Here is a 20993-nt window from a genome sequence, read left to right as displayed (position 1 = left end):
GGGCGGCGAGGGACGCTCCTCCGCCAGGCCAGGAGAGGGAACGGGACGGGGCGGGGGGGGGATGCCAGCGGACACCTCCCCACACACACCTCCTGGCTCTCCCCGGCCTCCCTAAATCCCCTTGACCAAAGCGCATCTGCCGCTGCCCGTCGCCGAGCCAAGTCCTCAAACCCGGTCCGGCGTTTCCCGGGCCAGGCTCCAGCCCTCCCTTCCTCCCCCTCCTCCTCCTCCCTCCGCTACTCACGTGGGGAAAACTCGCAGGATTTGGCCCGCGACTGCCGTAAGGAGGGCATGGGCTGTAACACAGGAGCCAGCCCCGCGGGGAGCCCCAGTTTCCTTCCCCCTAAGGGAGCGGCAGCCGCTGGTGGCCCCCCCCGCCCCCCCTCGCCCGCCCCTGAGCCGAACCGATGCTTCCGGCTCGCCTGGCCATGGTGGGGGGTTTCAGTGATGCTGCGAGGCAAGGAACAAGAATAAATAATCCCCGGCTTTTAAAAGGGGCTGCTCGATGGTTTTATTGCACAGTAAAAACTTCTCGCAAACTACTCGTGCGTCTATACACGTATTTATATACGTATGTTTTCTATACGTGCGCCCAAAAAGTGCCCTCCTCCCTCCCCAAATCCTGGGCACGTTGCTGGACCGAGCTTCCGAGCTGTAATGGTTTGATGGGAGATGCTGTGGAGGTGAAGAACAGCATCGCGGCTCGGCGGTACCTTGCGCACGCCTCCTTGTCCCGCTCTTGTTAAACGCAGCGTGATATGTATCTGTCATCGATTTAATATGTCTTAATTCAAATATATCCCCCCGATCAATTTCTTTTTATGAGGGGCTATAAAACAAAGAAAATATTTTATAGCCGGGTAATAGGCAGCTGACCTGCGACTGTGGGAAGGGAGGGGTTGGCAGAGACTCACGTGGAAATTCGCCCATTTTTAGGACGCCGGGAAGCGAAGGCGGCTGCCCGGGCCGGCACGATTTTGGACCGTGCCAGCTACAAAAGGGCCGTGAAGAATTTAAAGCCCATTAACTCACCGACCCCAGCTCAGGCCCAGGCTGCCGCAGCGCAGCGGTGGGAGGCTGCAGCGGAGGGGGGCGGGCGATTTCGTGTCCCTTCCCCCCCACCCCCACCCTCCCCGCCACAAAACCCCCAGCAATGCCCGTCGGGGGTCGGCCCCGCGCCCCGCTCCCGCGGCGGAGCCGGCTGCAGAGCCCTCCCGCCGTGCCCCGCTGGCCGGCAAACCCGCCAAGGGACACCGGGGGGAGGCTGGAGAGGCGGGATGAAAGCCTTGGAAGCCCTCAAATAGATTTCGTCAACGTTCCTCCAGAAACCGAGCCTGGGCTATAGGCTTTAGGAGACGTTTAGCTGTAAAATGTTGTGCTGTATGCTGCATTATGTAAATGTATGCTAACGATCATGAAGACCATTTACAAACAATCGTCTTTAATGCACGGCTTATTGATAGTTAGGGAGCGGGGAGCAATATTTTATAACGTGGAAAACATTCTTCTGGGGCACCATTACAAAGTGAGCGCGATTGCCCCTTTCCTCCGCAAGACCTTCAAATCTCCCCCAAATCTGCTAAAATAGCTTCCGACCCGACCCGTCGCGGGTGGCTTTCTTCGCTCGTGGGGCTGCCTTGCGGCTTGGGCAGCCTACGATGCGGTTCCCTCCGCGAACATGCGTGACCGGCGCTGGTTTCGGCCAGCAGCGGGGAGGAGTGCCCCGAGTCATCGCCGAAACGGGCGGGGATTAACCCCGGCACCCCCCTCACCGTCCCGTCGGGGCGATAGCACGGAAGCTCCGGGATTCCGGGCCAGGGCGGATGGGGATGGACGGGGTGGGGGGTCGTCGTGGCTGCCCACGGGCTCGAAGGGGAGAAGAGAGGGGCGATTTGCCTGCGGGGCTCCCCGCTACGCCTTTCTGGAGGGGATCAGGGGCTGGATATTTTATATCTTTAAAAATATATTTCTCCTGCACTCAATGAACGCCGGGTTCTTGTCGCCTCATGAAAGCAAACGGGAGCCCGACGGCTGGGACACGGCCTGGAGAAGGTGCCAGCACCGTGCCCGCCGTCGGGGCTGCCGGGGCCGTCGGGGCTGCCGGGGCCGAGACCCGCCGCACGTTTGGAACGGGGACGTTGCGGGCGTCTGCGAAAGTTTCAGAGCTGCCATTTTCAGTGCGCGCCTCGCAAGGGAAAGCGGGCTCCATCCCCGTACGTCCCTTTCGGGGCTTTGCTTAAATAGGGGCAAAATAAGGACAAAAAAATTCCGTCCCTCAATCCCTGTATATATGTATATATTCATGCATACAGAAAGAGAGCGAGATAAAGAGAGAGGCGGCCTCAGGAAACCCAGGCCAAATTTTGCTCTGCGCTTTCTCCCCCCTTCCTCTCTCTCTGTAGCTGAACGTCACCGTTGGAAGAAGCTGTTGAGATAAATCAAATAGTGACACTTTGACGGCTTTACTTGTATAAGCAATATGGTTACCATATGGCATTGTTATTTATGAATGACAGCATAAATTGTATTACAAAGTCCACCGCGCTTTATCGGGAAGCTTCTCCCTTGCCTCTTACGTTCATATGGGCATCTCCAGGCGGAAAAAAGGTGCATCGAACGAAACTCGGCGGTGCCGCAGCAGACCCCATTTTGGGGGCGTCGCGCCGGCTCCGTGCCGGCTGCCGAGCGAGGCGCGCAGCGGGGCAGGGCGCGGGGCGCGCAAAGTACGCCGGCGTTGCGCATCCCTCGGCGGCTGAGACGGGCGGGGGGAGGCAGCGGCTGCCGCTCGGCTGAGGTTCCCCTCCTGGAAACCAGCCTCCGCCTCCCGGCGTCGCCGCCGAGCGCGGGTTTTATACGGCAACTTATTTTAGACATATATATATATGTGTGTGTGCAACTGAGAAAACAATAAATATTAATGGCAGGAAAGCGAGGTGCTCCTTCCTGCTCCCCCCGCCCTGCCTAGCCGTTCTTTTTTTTTTTTTTTTAAAAAAAAAAAAAGAAAAAAAAAAAGAAGAAAAAAGGGCCTTTAAAAGTTACAGCTTTGGCTGAGATTTTCATTATTTCCCCTTTTTCTTTACATTACACTGCCGGTAGAGCCTGACAAAGAACTTTTGTCCCGAAGTGTGTTTTACAGAGGGAGGCTACAGCACAACACATGTGGTCTTCACGGGTCATAGGTCGAAGGGCCTAGAAGTGCCTCGGATCGGCACCATCAAAGGTAACCTGCAACTTAATATCCTGTTGATGAGCTTGTTGAATTTATGAGTGTCTGTGATACAGACAACGGTGCAAGTGATTCCGCTCAATTGGCCTCCTCTTCTTCCCGGGCTGCGGGCCGGCTGCACGCCTCCCCCCCGCCCCGCACCTCGTCCCGTTACTCCGGGAAGAAGCAAAGGCTGAATTTCGGGGGAAAGACCCCCTCTTCCCACCACCCACCCACCCCACCCCACCACCACCCCCCCACCACCACCCCCGGTCGGCCCTTCTGCCTCTCTTTCCCCGGCGAGGCTGCCGCCGGCCGCATCCCCCCGCAGGCAGAGCCCCCGGCCCCGCCGCAGTACCCTCGCCTGCCCGGGGAGAGGGAAGGAGCGAGGCAGGGGAGGTGGGGGCGCGGAGCTCCGGCGGTGGCACCTCCCGGGGAAAGGGACTAGAAGGTGAAGGCAGCATACACCGTCCAGGGGAAGCAAGAAATTGCTCTCGCTGGTCCCTACCTCACCCCCCACCCCACCCCCCTCCCAGCTCCCTCCGCATCAGCGAGAATAAGAGCAGAGCAGTTATCAAGAAAAATTCGGAAAACTTACAAGGAGGGGAATGCTTTTCCCGGGAAGGCTGACGTTTGCTCTGCGGGTCTGACACCTCCAGAAACCTGTTGAAAAACTTCTTTCGATAAACCAGTTTAGCACCGACTTCGGGTGACCGCTTGCTTTCTTCCCTCGAAAGCTGCCGCGAGGCGAAGGCTGCATTTCTGGCGGTGGCCCGGCAGGCGAGTGCGGGGCTGGCTGCCGGTGCCTCTGCCCCCCCATCCCCCCCTCCCTCCCGCGCTCCTTTCCCTTGTTGCCCTGTGACATGGGGGAAAGGGGGTTTTGCAGTTCGGAGGGAAATAAAGCACTTCTTAGGAGGGACGGCGACGTGACTTTGAACTTGGATCAGCTCCTCTGTTTCCTGCAGAGAGTAGGGTTGGAGCCTTGAAAGAATAGCCGAGCGCGGCCAGCCGGCGGGGGCTCCGGCTGGAATTCACCGCGTACCCCCCAAAGCGCCCCGGTGCCGGCGCCGCTGAGCGGGCAGAGAGCGGGGCGAGGGGGGGCAGGAAAACGAAGGGAAAGGAGCGAAAGAAGAAAAGGGAAGAAAAAAAATAAAAAAGAAAGGGGAATAAAGAAGGAGAAGAAAGGAATAACAGAGAAAGGAAGAGAAAGAAAAAAAAAGGAAGGAAGGAAGGAAGGAAGGAAGGAAGGAAGGAAGGAAGGAAGGAAGGAAGGAAGGAAGGAAGGAAGGAAGGAAGGAAACGGAAAAGGAAAAGGAAAAGGAAAAGGAAAAGGAAGGAAAGGAAATAGAAAAGGAAAGAGGGGAAATGAAAGAGGAAAGAGGAAAGAGGAAAGAGGAAAGAGGAAAGAGGAAAGAGGAAAGAGGAAAGGAATGCAAGTGAAGAACAGGAATTAAAAGGGAGGGAAGGGGAAGAAAGAAAGAGAGCGAGAAAGAGAGGGAAAGAAGGAAAGAAGGGAAGAAAGAAGGGAATAAACAAAGGAAAGAAAGAAAGAAAGAAAGAAAGAAAGAAAGAAAGACAAGAAAGAAAGAAGAACAAGGTGAAAATCCAGAAGGTAGGCATTTGTATGGACATTCACCTTTTTTTTTTTCTTTTTTTTTTTTTTTCCAAAACAATATTTTTAACTGAGAATTTTCCTGGACAGTTAGTTTCCCTTTCTAATCTCAAATGTAATAACTTCTTTTGAATTTGAAAAAAAAAAAAAAACACAAACAAAACCACCAAAAAATGTCTAGTTGTGCGTATGATTTTTTTACTATTCTGGAGTCAGACGATACAGGAGACCAAGCTTTCCTCTCCAACTTTGGCTCTCGAAATCCCCAGCAACGGTGGAGGACACTTCTCAGACCCCCGCCTCGGAAACCTTTCAGGGAAGAAAAATAGAATTTGTTCGCGGTCTGTCCCTGGGAGCCTGGGGGGTCAGGACAAGGACAGCATATGCTCCCAAGCTGCAACTTGGGAAGGCGATATCTGGGGAGCAGACACTCCTGCCTGCAAAGACAGGACCGAGTGACGGCGTGGCGAAGAGGAGAGGGCTGTTGGCATCAGAGGTGTAGCTCTGCATTAATATTCAGGTTATCTTCTAATGGCCATTTCAGATTAGAAGGAATCCCACTTCTTCCCAAATTAAATCCTCGCCTTGTTCAAAGAGTAATGTCCGGTACTGGCACATTTCAGCCACTTTCGGACAGGCTTGGAAATATTTTAACTATTTAGTGGCAGTGATGGGGAAACCTTATTTAACCAACCCTAGCTGGTGGGCAATGTTACCTTTTCCTTCCTTCCTTCCTTCCTTCCTTCCTTCCTTCCTTCCTTCCTTCCTTCCTTCCTTCCTTCCTTCCTTCCTTCCTTCCTTCCTTCCTTCTATCTGTCACCTGTCTGTCTATCTATCTATCTATCTATCTATCTATCTACCTACCTACCTACCTACCTACCTATCCCTGTAAAAACCCTGCTCGGACGCTAGATCCAGGTTTGAGCGTCCCTGTGCCTGATGAGGGAATTTAATGTCATGAGGAGTCACGGGAGGAATGTCGCAGGGAAAATTTCGTCTGCCTCTTAAGAAAAAAGCCCCACCAAACCCCACAAACCTCTACGTTTTGGGTTGCTTCTCCGCCAAACACAGAGCCGATGGGGATCGAGACCGCGAGGTTAAGTGCAGGACGGTTAAGACGACAAATGTGATGTCGGGTTTTAATTTTTACAAAGCCTTATTTATTGGTGAGCTGCTGGCCCCGAGATGATTATTTTTCAGCCACTACAAAACAAACCAAAGCAGGGGCCAGACATGTATTTACTGGAGGGGGAGGGGAAGGGGACTTGTTTGCTCTGTGTGTGTGTGTGTGTGTGTGCGGGTGTGTGCTGGCTGTATGCTTTTTTTATTCCTGCCATGTAAGAATCCGGTTTCCAAATAACAATGGCAGGGTGGGTTTTGGGGTTGGGTTTTTCTTTTTCTTTTTCCTTTTTTTTTTTTTTTTTTTTTTTTTTTGTGGTGGGGGTTGTTTTTGTTTCTTTATCAAGAAAGGGAAGAGACAAGGGAAACTCCTAAAGCATCTGCTCTCGGATGCACATTCACAACACATGCAGATCGACTCCTCTGCTCCCGCACAAGTGGTTTAAAAGCCCAAACAACCAGGGCAACCGTTCCCTTTTCTTTTTTTCTTTTTTTTTTTTTTATTTTATTTTTCGCCCCGCCAACGTGACTTTTATTTGATTCCCCCCCCCCCCGCCCCGGTCCCTGTATCGATCATGGTTTTAATTTGCTTTAGCCGAAAACGGGCTGCAGGATGGGCGAATTCCTCCCTCCCTTTGCCACCACTTAAAAAAAAAAAAAAAAAAAAAAAAAGGAAGGCGGCACACACACAACCCTCCCCCCCCCCTCCCCAACCCCCTGTTTATGTTTTAAGCCCCTCGCTTTGTTTGTTTGCCTCCCGAGGCAGGATCGCATGGCCAAGCGCACATCGATATTTTCCGTGCGTGTGGCTCGCCCTCTTCCACGCCACCCCTTTCCCTCGCCGCGGGGGAGGCGGGGGTGGTGGGGGGGTGTGGACAGACGGACACCCCCCACCCAAAAAATAAAAAAAAAAAAAAAGAGAGAAAAGCCGGCGGCGGTGCCGGGCTGAGGGCGGCCACCGGCGCCGAGCGGGGCCGGTGCCGTGCGGCGGCGGGCGGGGGGCCGCGGCGGCGGGGGCGGGCAGGGCGGGGGGCGGCCGCGCCGCCATTAGCCGGTGGCCGGGGACGCCCGGATGGACGGGGCGGCTCGGGCCAATGAGCGGGCGGCGGGAGAGCGGCCGGGCGGCGGGGAAAGGCGGCGTTGGGAGAGGAGCCGGCAGTGCGGGCGGGGAGAGGGAGAGAGGCCGGGGGAGGGAGGAGAAGGAGGGAGGGAAGAGAAAGAGGGGGAGTGAGGGGAGGGGGAGAAAAAATAAAAAGCCGCCGCCTCAGCAGCGCCCACCGAAATAAACAGAGGAGCGAGAGGGAGCCAGGGCGCGGGCGGAGCGGGGCTGCAACTCCGCCGCCCCGGCCGCGCCGCTCCGGCCCCGGCGCTCCGCCGGCCCTTCCCGCCCCCCGCCTCCCCTCCCCACCCCCACCGCCTCCCTTATTGTTTTTAATCCGCCTCCGGCACCCCCCTTCTTCTCCCCCCGCTCCCCTCCCCACGCCCCTCCGCGGCGGCGGGTGGGGGCGGCGCGGGGCACCCCCCCCCGGGTCCCTTCGCTCCGTGGGAACCCGCGGCTGCAAGTTTTTTTCTCCGTGAGAGGCACCGCTAATGCCCGGCGGAGGATAAAACGAGAGCGGGGGCCCGGGGGCGGCGGCGGGGGGGCCCGAGGCGGCGGGGAGGGCCGCGGGGAGCGGCGCGGGGCCGGACGGGCGGGGGTCGGGCGGCGCTGACATCCCGGTGGCGGCGTAGGGAGGGGGGGGGGGGGGGCGGCGGCGTGTGTGAGTGAGTGTGTGTGTGCGTGTGCGTGTGTGTGTGTGCCGCAGGGAACGGCGAGGCGAGCCTTGCCCCCCCCACCCCCCTCCCTGTCCCCGTCCCCAGCCCCGTCCCTCCCCTGCTCCCCCTCCCCTCCCCTGCCCGCCCCCGCCTCAGCTCCTTTAATACACTTTGGTTCTCCGCTCGCCTTTGGACTCTGCTCTGCCTGGCTCCGGATACGGCTCCGGCGGCGGCGGCGGCGGCAGCAGCGGGCCGGTGCGGGCGCGGGCGGCGGCGGCGGCGGAGGCGGGGGGACGCGGCGGCTGCCGGGGGGAAGCGGAGCGGAGCGGCGGCGGCCCCGCGCCGGGCCGGGCCGGGCGGGCGGCGGCGGTAGCGGCGGCGGCGGTAGCGGGGCGGCGGCGGCGGCGTCCCCGTCCCCGGAGCGGCGCGGACCATGCTGCTGGACGCCGGCCCGCAGTTCCCGGCCCTCGGCGTGGGCACCTTCGCCCGGCATCACCACTCGGCCGCGGCGGAGATGCAGGACCGGGAGCTGAGCCTGGCGGCGCAGAACAGCTTCGTGGACTCGGCGGCGGCGCACATGGGCGCCTTCAAGCTCAACGCCGGGGCCCACGACCTCTCCCCCGGGCAGAGCTCGGCGTTCACCTCGCAGGCGCCCGGCTACCCCGCCGCCGCCCTGGGTCCCCACGCCGCCCACGTCGGCTCCTACTCCGGGGCGCCCTTCAACTCCACCCGGGACTTCTTGTTTCGCAGCCGCGGCTTCGGGGACTCGTCGCCGGCCGGCGGGCAGCACGGCATCTTCGGCCCTGCGGCCGGCAGCCTGCACCACCCGCACACGGACGCTCAGAGCCACCTCCTCTTCCCGGGCATCCACGACCAGCACGGCCCCCACGCCTCCCAAAACGTCCTCAACGGGCAGATGCGCCTGGGCTTGCCGGGGGAGGTGTTCGCCCGGTCGGATCAGTACCGCCAGGTCTCCAGCCCCAGGACTGACCCTTACTCGGCGGCTCAGCTGCACAACCAGTACGGCCCCATGAATATGAATATGGGCATGAACATGGCAGCCCACCACCACCACCACCCAGGTGCCTTTTTCCGCTACATGCGGCAGCAGTGCATCAAGCAAGAGCTCATCTGCAAGTGGATCGACCCCGAGCAGCTGAACAACCCCAAAAAAAGTTGCAATAAAACTTTCAGCACCATGCACGAGTTGGTCACCCACGTCTCGGTGGAGCACGTTGGGGGACCCGAGCAGAGCAACCATGTCTGCTACTGGGAGGAGTGTCCCCGGGAAGGCAAGCCCTTCAAAGCGAAATACAAACTGGTCAATCATATCCGAGTGCACACGGGAGAGAAACCCTTCCCCTGCCCCTTCCCCGGCTGCGGAAAAGTTTTCGCCAGATCAGAAAACCTCAAAATTCACAAAAGGACGCACACAGGTAATTCGGGTTTCTTTCGGCAGATTTCCCCCCTCTGCCCCTGCCTATATATATATATATATATATATGTATACGTAAACAGATAGACACTCAGGCAGAGAGGTGTAAAATGATGGGAGCGATAAATTAAGGATCCCCTTTAATTTTTTTTTTTTTTTTTTTTTTTTGCCGCTCCATCACACCGCTGCGTTTGTTTTGGTTTCTTGCCCACCAGCATCCCTCTCTTCCCCCACCCCTTTCCCAGATTTCCAAAGGATATTTTGCTGATTTCTTTTAAATTTTGGGGTGAGCGACATAGATTCGTGTCGAGGCTCGGCGGGGTCTTTCCGTAGAAACGTAAAATACAGCGCGAACTTAATTCTGCCGTCCTGATAAAAAACGGGACGACATATATATATATACATATACACATACACATAAAACGCCTTATACATTTGCAATGTGCAACGTGTTGGCGTGTAACTTCAGCGCTTGTGAGCATGGCTTTCATGTATGGATACCGAGAAACGATAGAAATACGTGCAAAATTCGTCATTAGTCCCAAATCCCGTTGGAAGTGGCAAAACGTCCCTTTCTGGGAATGCTTTCCATTAAATTTAAATGGTGTGAGCAAGGCAATAAAATTTTCTCATTTAAAAAAAAAAAAAAGTGTTTTTAAAGTCTCACTCGAGGTGATTTAAGGCGCTTTTGCAACAGTTTATTAAATTATGTAATAGGGAACAGAGGATTTGAGGCTCGGAGGAAACTTCCACCCAAATCAGGTGGAAGAGGGGCGAAGGAGCCCAGGCTTTCCCGATGGAAAATCGCCTGAGCCGATGGGTAACAAAAAATAAACTCATCCTCCCGCCTCATCTATTATTCATTTACTACTCCTGCCGGCCCGAACCGTGCCAGACTAATGCAGAAAAGACGGCCAAATATTTTAGCGACTTCCACTCTAAATATTTACTCGGAGAAAGGCTAAAAATCTCCAGGCCTATTGTTTTCCCAAGTGCTAAGCCCGATGCGAGGTGCGAGACGAGCTTTAACAAGGTTTAAAATTTGAGAAATGTATTTGCATGCGGTGCCCGCACTGAAGTCATTGTGTCTGAGCGGATGTCTTTAAGAAACAATTTAGGTGCTAATGGAATTTAATGTTAAATGCTTCCCCCTCCAAAGGTGGGGGGATGTGGAGTTCTCACCTCCAAATTACTCCCCGGCATTTGGAGTCCTGGCAGCCGGGCGAGAGGCATCCCTATGAAAATTAAATGAAGTATTTTGCAGACGTTTAGTTTTCCCAGCGGATGCGCGTTTATCTCGAATATCCATACACGAAACAATCTGTCCGGCCTGTAAATCTGTCGGTAATGGTTTTCAGTTTAACAGGATAGCGGATTTGGTACCGAGGCGAAACGGCTCGATCTTTCTTTCTTTCTTCTTCTTTTTTTTTTTTTTTTTTTTTTTTTTTTAAAATCGCCTTTCTTCTTCAATCTCTTTCGGGGCCGGCACCGGTCGAAATGAAATAAAACTAAGCGCCCGAGAGCGGCGACAGGCGGGATGTGGTGCCGGGCCGGGTGTGCCCGGGGGTGTGTGTGTGTGTGTTCGGTTGGGAAAGCCGGCGGGGGACGGTCGCTGCCTCGCTGCCGGGAGAAGCGGGAGCGGCGCGGCCCGTCCGCGCCGGGGGGCCGGGGCAAAGCCGGCCACTTGCTTTGGGAAGCTGCCGGGCGAAGTGGCTGGGAGCCGGGGGCCGAGAGAAGGAAAGGGCGGGGGGGGAGAGTTAGGGGGGTGGGAAGCCCGCGGGAGCCGGACGCGGGGCTGCGCGGGCTTTGCGCGGGCTTTGCGCGGGGGCGGCCGCGCTCAGCCCGCCGCTCCGCCGCTCTCTTGCAGGGGAGAAGCCCTTCCAGTGCGAGTTCGAAGGCTGCGACCGGCGCTTCGCCAACAGCAGCGACCGCAAGAAGCACATGCACGTCCACACCTCGGACAAGCCCTACCTGTGCAAGATGTGCGACAAGTCCTACACCCACCCCAGCTCCCTGCGGAAGCACATGAAGGTACCCAGCCCCGCAGCCGGCGGCGGGAGGCGGGAGGGCGGCCGCCCCGCACCGGGCGCCCCGTCGGGGCGGCGGGCGGCGGGCGCGGGGCCCGGGGGCGGCGGCGGGCCGGGCCGGCGGCGGGGGGCGCGCCCGGGGGGCGGCGGCGGCGGCCTCCCCGTCCCCCCTCCACCCGGCCGTGTTGCCTTTGCCCCCCAGGTGCACGAGTCGTCCCCGCAAGGCTCCGAGTCCTCCCCGGCCGCCAGCTCCGGCTACGAGTCCTCCACCCCCCCGGGGCTGGTGTCCCCCAGCGCCGAGTCGCAGAGCACCAGCAACCTCTCCCCGGCGGCGGCGGCGGCGGCGGCGGCGGCGGCGGCGGCCGTGTCCGCCGTGCACCGGGGCGGCGGCGGCGGCGGCGGCGGCGGTGGCAGCGGCGGCGGCGGCGGCAGCGGCCACAGCGGCCTCTCCTCCAACTTCAACGAGTGGTATGTGTAGGGCCCCGCCGGACTGCTCTGCACGGCCCCCCGTGCGCCCTCCCCGCCCCGGCGGCGGCGGCGGGAAGGAGGGAGCCGTCCCGCCGGAGAGGCGTCGGGAGATGCCGCCGCACCCGCTGGCAGCGAAATGACGGCCGAGCAGGATGGGAACGGGGGGGCCTTTATCTCCCCACACTCCTCCCGCCTTCGGGCCTTTTAAAATTTTTGTTGGATTTTTTTCTTTTTCTTTTTTTTTTTTTCTTTTTTGAGAACATTTTGAACCAGAAAATAAATATCTCTAAAAGTACGTGCTGAAAAACGTAAGAGAATGAGTAAATAAATAGAGGAACGGAAAGAGGAGAGAGAGAGAGAGAGCGAGGGGGAAAAAAACCCAACCCCAAACGCCACCAACACACCACCCAGCAAAAAGCTCCTCAAGCCGGCGGAAAGAAACTCTCCCTCCGGAGCCTCCAGACAAAAGATCAGAGACTAAAACTCCCCCGACCCCTGCGCCTCCCCGCTCGGAGCAGCCAGCGCCCTCCCGCCCCACGAACTGTGTACATAGCGGCCCTCTTCTTCCTCCGGCGAGGCGGGGAACGAAGTTTTCCTGGATTCTTGGTGTATAGAAGTTCGTCCCGTTTGTAAACCGCGGATTGGTCCCCTTCTCCTTTTTCTTCTCTTTTTTTTTTTTTTTTTTTGGTCTTTCTTTTTTTTTCCTCTTCCTCCCTCCCCGAGAAAAGTGATGGACTTGTTTTCTTTTCTCCCGCTTCCCCTCCCCACCTCCTACTCTCCTCCTTTTTTAGTTCACTCCTTTAAAAAAAGTAACGTGGAAGAAAAAAATGGTTTCTTTTGTAATTGTGATATCTTGAATATTGTGTTCCTTTTTAAGAGGCAACTTGATTGTAAACTGCATTTCAACTATAGACTGGGGAAGAAATACCGTGCCAAAGTCTCCATTCTGATACTCACAGACACACACACGAACAACAACGCTTGTGAATGTATTTTTTCTGTTAGCTGGGTTTACATGTGATGTTTTAGTGCTTTTGCAAGTTCAATTTGTTAGTTCCTGTTCGGAAGATTGTGAGGAAAAATAAACGTCGTGCCGTTAGCTTTTCCGTAATAACACCCTTCCTCCTGTAAATACCTGTTACCATATTTATCCATTTGTAATTAAATTATGGTATTAACTTGCTACAGAGGAAACAGTATTTATAAAGAATGTTTCTTAACTATAAATATGTACAATTGTGAGCATAAACTGTTTCAGATTTTTTATTTGAAGGTTTAAGTGGTTTCATCATTTCTTGTGATATGTTTTGAGAGTAATGCATACAGAAATATAATAAAACGTGTTGAAACTGCACGAACCGTTTCCTTTTTATGCCAAGGGCTCTCTGGAACCTGCTGTAATGCATGTGAGGGGCTGAGCGGCGGCTGCAAAACAAATGCTTTTAAAAAATCCGCCGGTTACTGGAACACGAGGATTTCTTCCAGCTGGGATCCCCGTCCAGAAAAAAAAAAAAAAAAAAAAAAAGAATTTGGAAAGCCTCTGGGCTAAAAGAAAAGGGTGAGCGTTTGCATCTTCCCCGAATGACTTGCAAGGCAGGATGTCCTTCAGGACGAGCTCTACACGGCAAGATCGCAGCTCCCTTCTCCTTCTGCCTTCCTCGGGCTTACGCTCCTTCCCCCGGTGCCTGTGTGGCCGGGGAGCTCATTGCCCCGCGGGGTGAGAAAGCGGGGCGCTCCGGGACGAAGGTGGAAGGGCAATAGGCAAGCGCTGAGCTCTGCGCAAGGCTGCTTTGAGCCGTAAATCGTGTCCTTCTGCGCCTCCCGGCATTTTTGGTAGCCTCCGTCCAGCCCTGGAGAGGAGAAAGTGGCGATGCCCGAGAGCTCACATTTCCCTTGGAGATATATATTTTTTTCTTTCTTTCTCTCTCTCTCTCTCTCTCTCTTTCTTTTCTTTAGCCCAGGGAGCGGTTTGGGTTGTCAGACGTGTTCAGCGAGGGACCGAGGGCCGCCGGGCGATGCCTTTCCCGGGGTGCCGGCCCAGCACAGAGCCCCGCGGGCGCCGTCGGGGCCCGGCCAGCGGAGCCGCCCGTTTGGGGCCGGCAGGCAGCGGCTCTCCGGGCGCACCCCGCCGCACCGGGACACCCGTGGCGAGTGTGACAGCAGCCGGGAAATCTAGGAAAAAGCTCGGCCTTGCCAAGCCACCGAAATACGCCCTGGGAAGAGGCAGCGCTGTGAGTCGAGCTCCGAGCGCCCTGCGGTGGCTGCGCTGCCTTCAGCGGCATCTTGTGCAGGCAGGAGAGCCCTTTGCTCCTCACACCCGGCCAACCCCACTGCCACCACCACCCCCCCGGACCAATCGTCGGTTTGAGCTTTCCGGGCTTTGTCCCCCGTGTTCAAATAGCACTAGAGGTGTCCCAAGCCGGTGCGGAGGAGATAGGTGGGGAGATAAGGGTACACGGGGCCCCGCTCGCTTCTGGGGTGAGGTGGGGACTACCTACACCCAGGGGGAGGGGAGGAGGGAGGGAAAGACACCCCCCCCCCCCCGTCCCGCCACTGCCAACGAAGTTTCGATGCGGAGCGGAGACGGAGCTTCCCCTGCGGCCGCGCCCCTCCCAGCGCGGCCGGCCCCGCGCGCGCGGCAGGCTCCCCGGGTAATCAAACGGCTATTAAAACCTAATTTATGTTCGGTAATAATATTACGCCAAAAAAATATTTATTAAAATCATTGGCATATGCCGCCTGCCCCTTGGAGACATCCGTGGGAAAGGCAGCTGCGAGGATCCCTCTTTGTGCTGCCGGCCTCCCCGCGCCGGGAAACCAAACGTGGGGTCCCGCTTCAGAGCCCGGCGTGTGCTGCCAGCCTCCTGCCAGCCCCCGGGTTGCCCAAATCCCCTCCCGGGCCCGGGGGCGCACAGGCAGCCGTGGCCAAGGGCGGCGAAACCCGCTTTGGGTTCGCCCCGGTGCGCTCTGCCCCGGCCGACGAGAAGCGCCCCGGAGCTGGGCTCCCCCTTCTCCCGCCCCTCGGAGCCGGTCTGGCTTCGGGGGAGACCCAGGGGTCATTCCTTCTCTCGACCCGCGGTAGCGGGGATGCGTAGAGCAGGCGGCCCCCCCCTAGCCCAAAGCGCGGGTCGTGTGGCAGCGGGGGCAGCTCCGCTCCCTGCGGACAGGGACGTCTCTCCCCCGACAGGCCCGGGGACGGGGCCGAAACGTCCGCGGCCGTCAGCAAGCCCCCCTCCCCTCTTCCCCCCCCCTTCCCTGTCCTCCCCAGGCTGGCCCTGAACTTGACCCTGGCCTTGGCGCATCCAGCCCGCAGCCCCTCTCCGCCCGCCTCCCCCGGGCCCTGACCCCGGCCCGGCCCTGCCACGCTTAAGGGAGAGCGGTAATTCATCGGGTTCAGGGGTTGGGTTTTTTTTTTTGGGGGGGGGGGGGAGGGCAGCCAAGACCCTCCTTGCAGTCTTGTGCGCGGGTGGCCCAGGCTTAGGGACCGCTGGCCACGAAGTCCTCCTCTGTGCCCCTCCTGCCCCATCTTTTTCCTCCACCTCGCCAGCCTCACCCCAATTCTCCACCCCCCCACCCCCGCCCCAATTTCTCTCCCTTTGTCTCTCTCGCTGAGTCTGAGCTTTCCAAATCTCCCTGCCCCGGCCCTGAAGGCAACCTGGGGACCAACTTGGAGAGAATCCGGGGGAACCCCCGTCAGCTCCGACCCCCCCGAGCCCCTCTTGCCAAGCCGCAGCGGGAGCCGTGCCCCGGCCGGTGGCCCGCACCCCCCGACGGCGCTGCCCCGACGGCTCCCGGGTCGCCCCGGCCCCCGCTCCCCCCGCCGCCGGTGGGCAGTGGGGGGGGGGGGGGGGCACGGCTCTGCCCTCCCACCGTCACCCCGTACCCAGCAGCGGCAGCCCCACTTGGCGGGCTCTCCTCCGGCGGCGTAACTCTTCGTTTACCGTGAAAAACAGCGTGGAGCGGTGGTTTTAATTTTTATTATTAGTATTATTATTAATCATAAAATTCTCTCCTAACTCTGCCGGAGACCTCCTGAAAAGACGGAGTGATTTTTCTGGGAATTGCTCTCTCCTCATGCACTCCTCTCAAGCCAAAAAAGAAATATTGAGGCTCCCTCCATAAAACAAGTTGTGCTCTGCCCCGGGCACCCGCAAGGGGAGGGCAGCTCGCCGCTCGGGGCTCTGCCCTGCCTGTACCTGCCCCCGCTGCCCGCACCGAGCCAAACCTCTTCTTCACCTGGTTTGGCTGCTCCAGTGTCTTTGTGTGGCAGCCGGTGGTGACAAAAAAGAAAATCAACCCAAACCCCAGACCCAAAGGCAAACTAACCTCCCACCAAAGAAACAGAGATGACAACAGCCCAAACCGAAATAAAATAAAATAAAATAAAATACGGCAGCTCTCGCCCGAATCCGAGAGCGGAGCGGCTGCCGAGCCCGGAGGTGCCGCTGCCGGTGCCGGTACCGGCGGGGCTCCACCGCGGCCAAGGGGCTGCCCCTGCCCGGCCAAGCCCCCGCCGCGGGCAGCCGGGGGGCTGCAGTCGCTCCGCTCGGCTCTGGCCAGACCTCCCCAAACCCCTAACAGCCTTTTAAGTTTCCCCTTTGTTTTCAGAAACTCGTACACGTTTCCTGCCCGCTATGAAGACATAACAGGCTCCCCCAAACCTCTCCCCAGCCGCACGTGCAGGCTGGACGTGCTCCCGGGCACAGCGAGGTACGTATATTTTTCATCTCCATGCATGGTTGGGTTTTTTTTGTTGGTGTTTTTTAATGTCGTGGGTCGCTTTTTTCCTCCTTTCTTTTTTTTTTTTTTTTTCATTTTTTTCTCTTCTCTTTCTTTTTTTTTTCTTTCTTTTTGTTTTTTTTTCTTTTTTTTTTTTTTTTTTCTCCCCTTTTTCTTTTCCCCCGAGCCAGCCGGCTGGAGGAGGAGACGCATTTTACCAGCAGAGCAAGCAAAAAGTATTGTCCCACCCTGCAGGCCACTGTGCCCCCCTCCCTCCCAAAATGCAATTCCTCCCCAGTGCTTTGGGTTTACTCTCTTTTTTTTTATTCCTTTTTTCTTTTATTTCTTTTTCTTTTATTTTTTTTTTTATTCCGATGAGACTGGAGGGTTTCTCTGTCTTTAATACTTGGGGGGAAAGAAAAGAAAAGAAAAGAGAAGAGAAGAGAAGGAGAAGGAGAAGAAGACCGGGAGAGGGAGGACCTTCACCAGAGGCTTCATGTCTTTATTTAATAATACTTCAAAGTGGCTGCCCTGCTGTTGTCCCGAGGAGAGGAAGCCCGGCACCACACGGACAGCCGACCCCACTTCCTCGCAGGGCAGGAAACACGAGCAGGTTCCCCCGCGTCCCTCGCCCGTGGCCCCAAAACGCTTTTTTCAATGTCGCCCGCGGGGGGAAATGGGGTCCCCGCGGGGTGGGATCCCCCGCGGAGTGGGCGCTTCTCCCCACGCCGCGCCGCCGCCCCACGCGTGGCAACCCAGCTGCTGCGTCCCGGGGGGGGGGGGAAGACGCTCTTTTGGTGTTAAAATAAAAAATAATCGCCAACAGAAGCGGGGGGTGGGGTGGGTAGGGAGTGGGAAGTAACTCAAGCGGTAAGCGGTTGCGCTTGCGTTTTACACGCGCGACAGCGTTCCTCGCAGGGCGGCCGCGGGGTCCGCGGGGGGACCGGGGGTGTCCGGCCCGGGGAAGGTAGGGTTGGCCGCCGCGGAACGTGGACGACCCGACACCGCCCCACGGGGCTCCGCCGGCCGCGGGTGTCGTGGGGGAGCGGCTCCGCGCCCCCGGTCCTCGCGGTCCGTGGGTGGCCGCGGCCGGAGCGTCCCGCGGGGTCGGGGGCAGCGACCCTGTCCGAAGGGGCGGCGGAGTCCCCACGGGAGACGGAGTCTGTGCGTGTGCTCGTCTGCGTGGGTTTGGTCTGGATCTCGATATAAAGCAGTTTGCGGCGGGGGAAAATAAAAAGAAAAAAAAAAAAAGCGCAATATTCCTTCCAACTTTTGTTTTCCTGTTGTTTGTTTGGTTTTTTTTTCCTTCCCAGAGAACTAATTCCTCTGTGTGGGCAAACAGCCCTTCTCCTTTGATTCTTAGTCACAGCCCCTAGATTAAGTCCGGGTTTTAATGAGAGCCGTGGCTGCGGCCGCATTAGGTGATGATAGTTATGAAGACGATCTGACCTGTTTTGATGAAGACGATGTGACCTGTAGGGAGAGAGGGAAAGGTCAGCCACATGCAGTGGCCAGATTTCTGCTCGTTCCCGGCACATGCTGCTACAATATTGATCCGTGGAGAAAGATAAACATAAAAGCTAGATCCTCTGTCCTGAATACTAATGAACGTGGCTTCCAGATTTTAATTGTTGTTGACTTCTGATTTCCACCGTAAACATTTGCTGACCTCTGTAGGGCATTTTTTCCCGGTTTTATTTTAATTTCTTTCATTTTGTTTTGTTTTATTTTGTCTTACTTTGTCCTATTTTATTTATTCCCTCCCCCCCACCCCGCCCCTCCCGATCACCGAATCTCTCCCTCCCGTTGGAAATCTTTCCAGCAAGTTACTTTCCCCAGCAGCCGAGGGGCAACCTCCAGAAAGCCACCACCGCCCGCATCTCGTTTCCATGAGACGGCGCAGCGAGGGCAACCGCTGCTGAAAACGGGGAAAGCTCTTCTGAAAGCCGATATCTCGACCTGGGGATCCACCTTTCGCATTTCTGCTTCATTGCTCCCTCCATTCCTTCGCAGCTTAGTACTGCGGATGACATCGGAGTTGTGGGGGTTGATTGGGGGGTTTTTTGTTTCTTTTTTTTTTTTTTTTTTTTCCCCTTCTCTTCTCCCGCACCGTGCGGCAAAACCAGCAGTTAAGCTGAAAGAGACCTCTCTCTCCAAAGCCTCCTCAGTTTCCCAACCGTTCCCAGGCTGGATACACCTAGGGTAGGCAAGGAGAGACGGGAAAACGCCGTTTTCTCGGAGAGAGAGGCATTGCAGAGGCGCTTTCCCCGTGCCCCTGCAGAGCAGCCCGGCCAGGCAGGCGGAGAAGACTCTTTCAGGAGGGTTTTCGCTGCGGTGGTAAATGGTTAAGGATCAGTCGCTGCCCCGGCTGCCTCTTGGATTTTTTTCTTTTAATATATATATTTTTTTTTCCCTTCGAGATGGTCAAAATTAGCTGTAAATCGGGCAAAGCACTCAATGAAATAGCTATCCCCAAACACGCGTCTCAAGTTTCTGTAGCTTCGCGGACGACCTAGAGCAAACACCATCGACTATATAGGGGCAATTAGGTGTATCAGGCTGACATTTAAGAAAATGAGGGAGATATTAAAGTCCTAATTCCCGTCATTACAAATAATTTTCATGAAGCGAACTTCTAAAAGATTTTTTTTTTCCTCTCTTACACTTTCCAGTCTATTTTTTAACCCCTGAGTGATTTACTACGTAAGTAATTTTAGAGGATACAGTTTACAGCTTGAGTTATTAGACTGAACACCTCTGGCTGACACCACAACACCTTTTTTTTCTGCCTGCAGCTGTGAGTCACAACCCCATTTTCATACCAAACTGCTACACATTCCTTTACAATATAGACTTCCTTCTTGCAAAGATCAAACATGCTCCAGTCAACGTGTTTATTTTAAAATGCAGGAAAATTAAAACTAAACATGGACTCAAAAGAAAAACAAATGCATCATTTCTTTCCCCGTTGTCCCTCCTACTAAAATGAAATGAAATAAAATAAAATTAGGACGGAACGGCGTAGACCACTCCAATAAAATAATACAGCGAGAGAGCCAAAACGGTTGATTTCGATTGGAACAGGAACGGATCCTTCTGTTTGCTGTTATTTATTTATGTATTGTTGTGGCTATGGTTTTAATTATATGTGGGAATGTCAGGCCAAGATGCTGTAACCGTAGCCTCCCTTTAACACACTTTTCCCATTTGTTTAATGCCAGCGCTACAAGTCTAGAACAGGCACCATAAGGAAAATGGTTTCAATATTCTGTTTAAGAGCTTACAAAAGGGAATCCCGGAATTACAAGGAAAACCTGCAGGCCTCCTCCCGTGGAGGTGCCCGGCAGGACCGGGCAGATTTCGTGCTCCTTGGCAGGTTTCGGGGTGCGGGGAGGGAGCGGAGGGGGGGAAGTTGCAGGAGGGAAGTGTGCCCGGAGTCATTTCTACTCAGCAAAGCGGGGTTTTAAAAGCCTCCTTGCGGCAGGGACACCGAGATGCTTTTTAATTTTGAGCAGGGTGAAGGTAGGTTTAATCTCGGCTCCTCACGGTAACTGCTACTGTCCCCTCCTCCGGTGACCCCACTTGGGTTTGAGTGGGGGGGCTTCGCTGCAAGTCTTTCTTTTTCCATCCCCTGATTGTTTTTTGGTTTTTTGGGTTTTTTTGACCCGACAGGGAGGGTACCCGGCCGAGCTCGCGTTGCCCATCATCTCCTCCCCGCACCTCTCCAGTCTCTCCCCACATCCTCGGAGTGATGGGTTACGCAGGGGGAGCGGGAAATACCTGCCCTCATTTATTTATATTTGGTAGGTGTACAGTAGAAAAAGATTATTTTAAAGAAGAAAAAAAAGAAAAAAAGGAAGGAAAAGCAAAGCGAAGGATCTTTCTCCTCAGGAAAGAGATTAAATACCCCCCCCCCCTCGCTCCTGCAAATTATCCCCTACCCAAGCGGCTCCGAAGCGCTGAGCGAAGGAAGGAGGCGGCGAGCTCTCACCGCGCTCCGGGGCTGCTCTCGGGGTGGAGCAGGACCAGCGCCGTGCCAAGCGGGGCCACCGCACGTCCCCTGGCTCCCCCGGGTCCCCTGGGTTCCCCCTCCCCGGGCCAAGGGCTCTCTGACCGCCTAACCGTCGCTGCCCGACGTGCGCCCAAAAATTGAAGGCGGGAGCGCGGGATTTCCCGTTTCGGGCAGGTACCGCCGCTGCCCAAAACCGCTGCCCGAAAGCGCTTCGCTGCCCGCCCGCACCAGCCCGAACGCTGCCCGCCCGTGGCTGCCGCCGTGCCCCGCGCCCTCTGCCTGCGCGCTGCCTGCGCACCGCGGGGACAGCGGCGCTGGGTCGCGCAGCGTCGGGGCGCGGGGAGGTTTCCCCGATTTGGACAAACGGCGCCGGCACGAAACGGAGGGCTGCGGGTTCCTCCCCGTCTCCAAACACCCCCGCCTCTCCTCCTGCCCCCCCCCCCAAAAAAAGAGGGGGTGTGTGAGGATCTCGTTTCCAGCTCTTAAATAAAAGCCTGGAACTTGGCAAAGACAGTGAAGAAATCCGCGGAGGACCCGTTCCACGCGTGGAGGCTGTCGGAGACGCCCGGACGCGCTGGTTAACGCGGGACCTCCGGCAGGGTCTGCCGCGGAGCGCCGCGGGAGGCTGCGGAGCGCGCCGC

At 56.6% G+C, this 20993-nt stretch overlaps 1 protein-coding gene across 1 annotated transcript; it reads left to right on the top strand.

Moving 5' to 3' along the window:
* Nucleotides 1-8124: 8124 nt before the first annotated feature.
* On the top strand, nucleotides 8125-11631 carry ZIC2 (Zic family member 2). Its single transcript, XM_074147911.1, has 3 exons — nucleotides 8125-9127; nucleotides 10994-11157; nucleotides 11356-11631. The coding sequence occupies exons 1-3, from the start codon at nucleotides 8125-8127 to the stop codon at nucleotides 11629-11631; spliced, it is 1443 nt and encodes a 480-aa protein (XP_074004012.1).
* Nucleotides 11632-20993: the final 9362 nt, after the last annotated feature.

This window comes from Numenius arquata, chromosome 1, assembly GCF_964106895.1.
Source record: "Numenius arquata chromosome 1, bNumArq3.hap1.1, whole genome shotgun sequence".
NCBI lineage: Eukaryota > Metazoa > Chordata > Aves > Charadriiformes > Scolopacidae > Numenius > Numenius arquata.
This window is presented reverse-complemented; position numbering and strand designations above follow the sequence as displayed.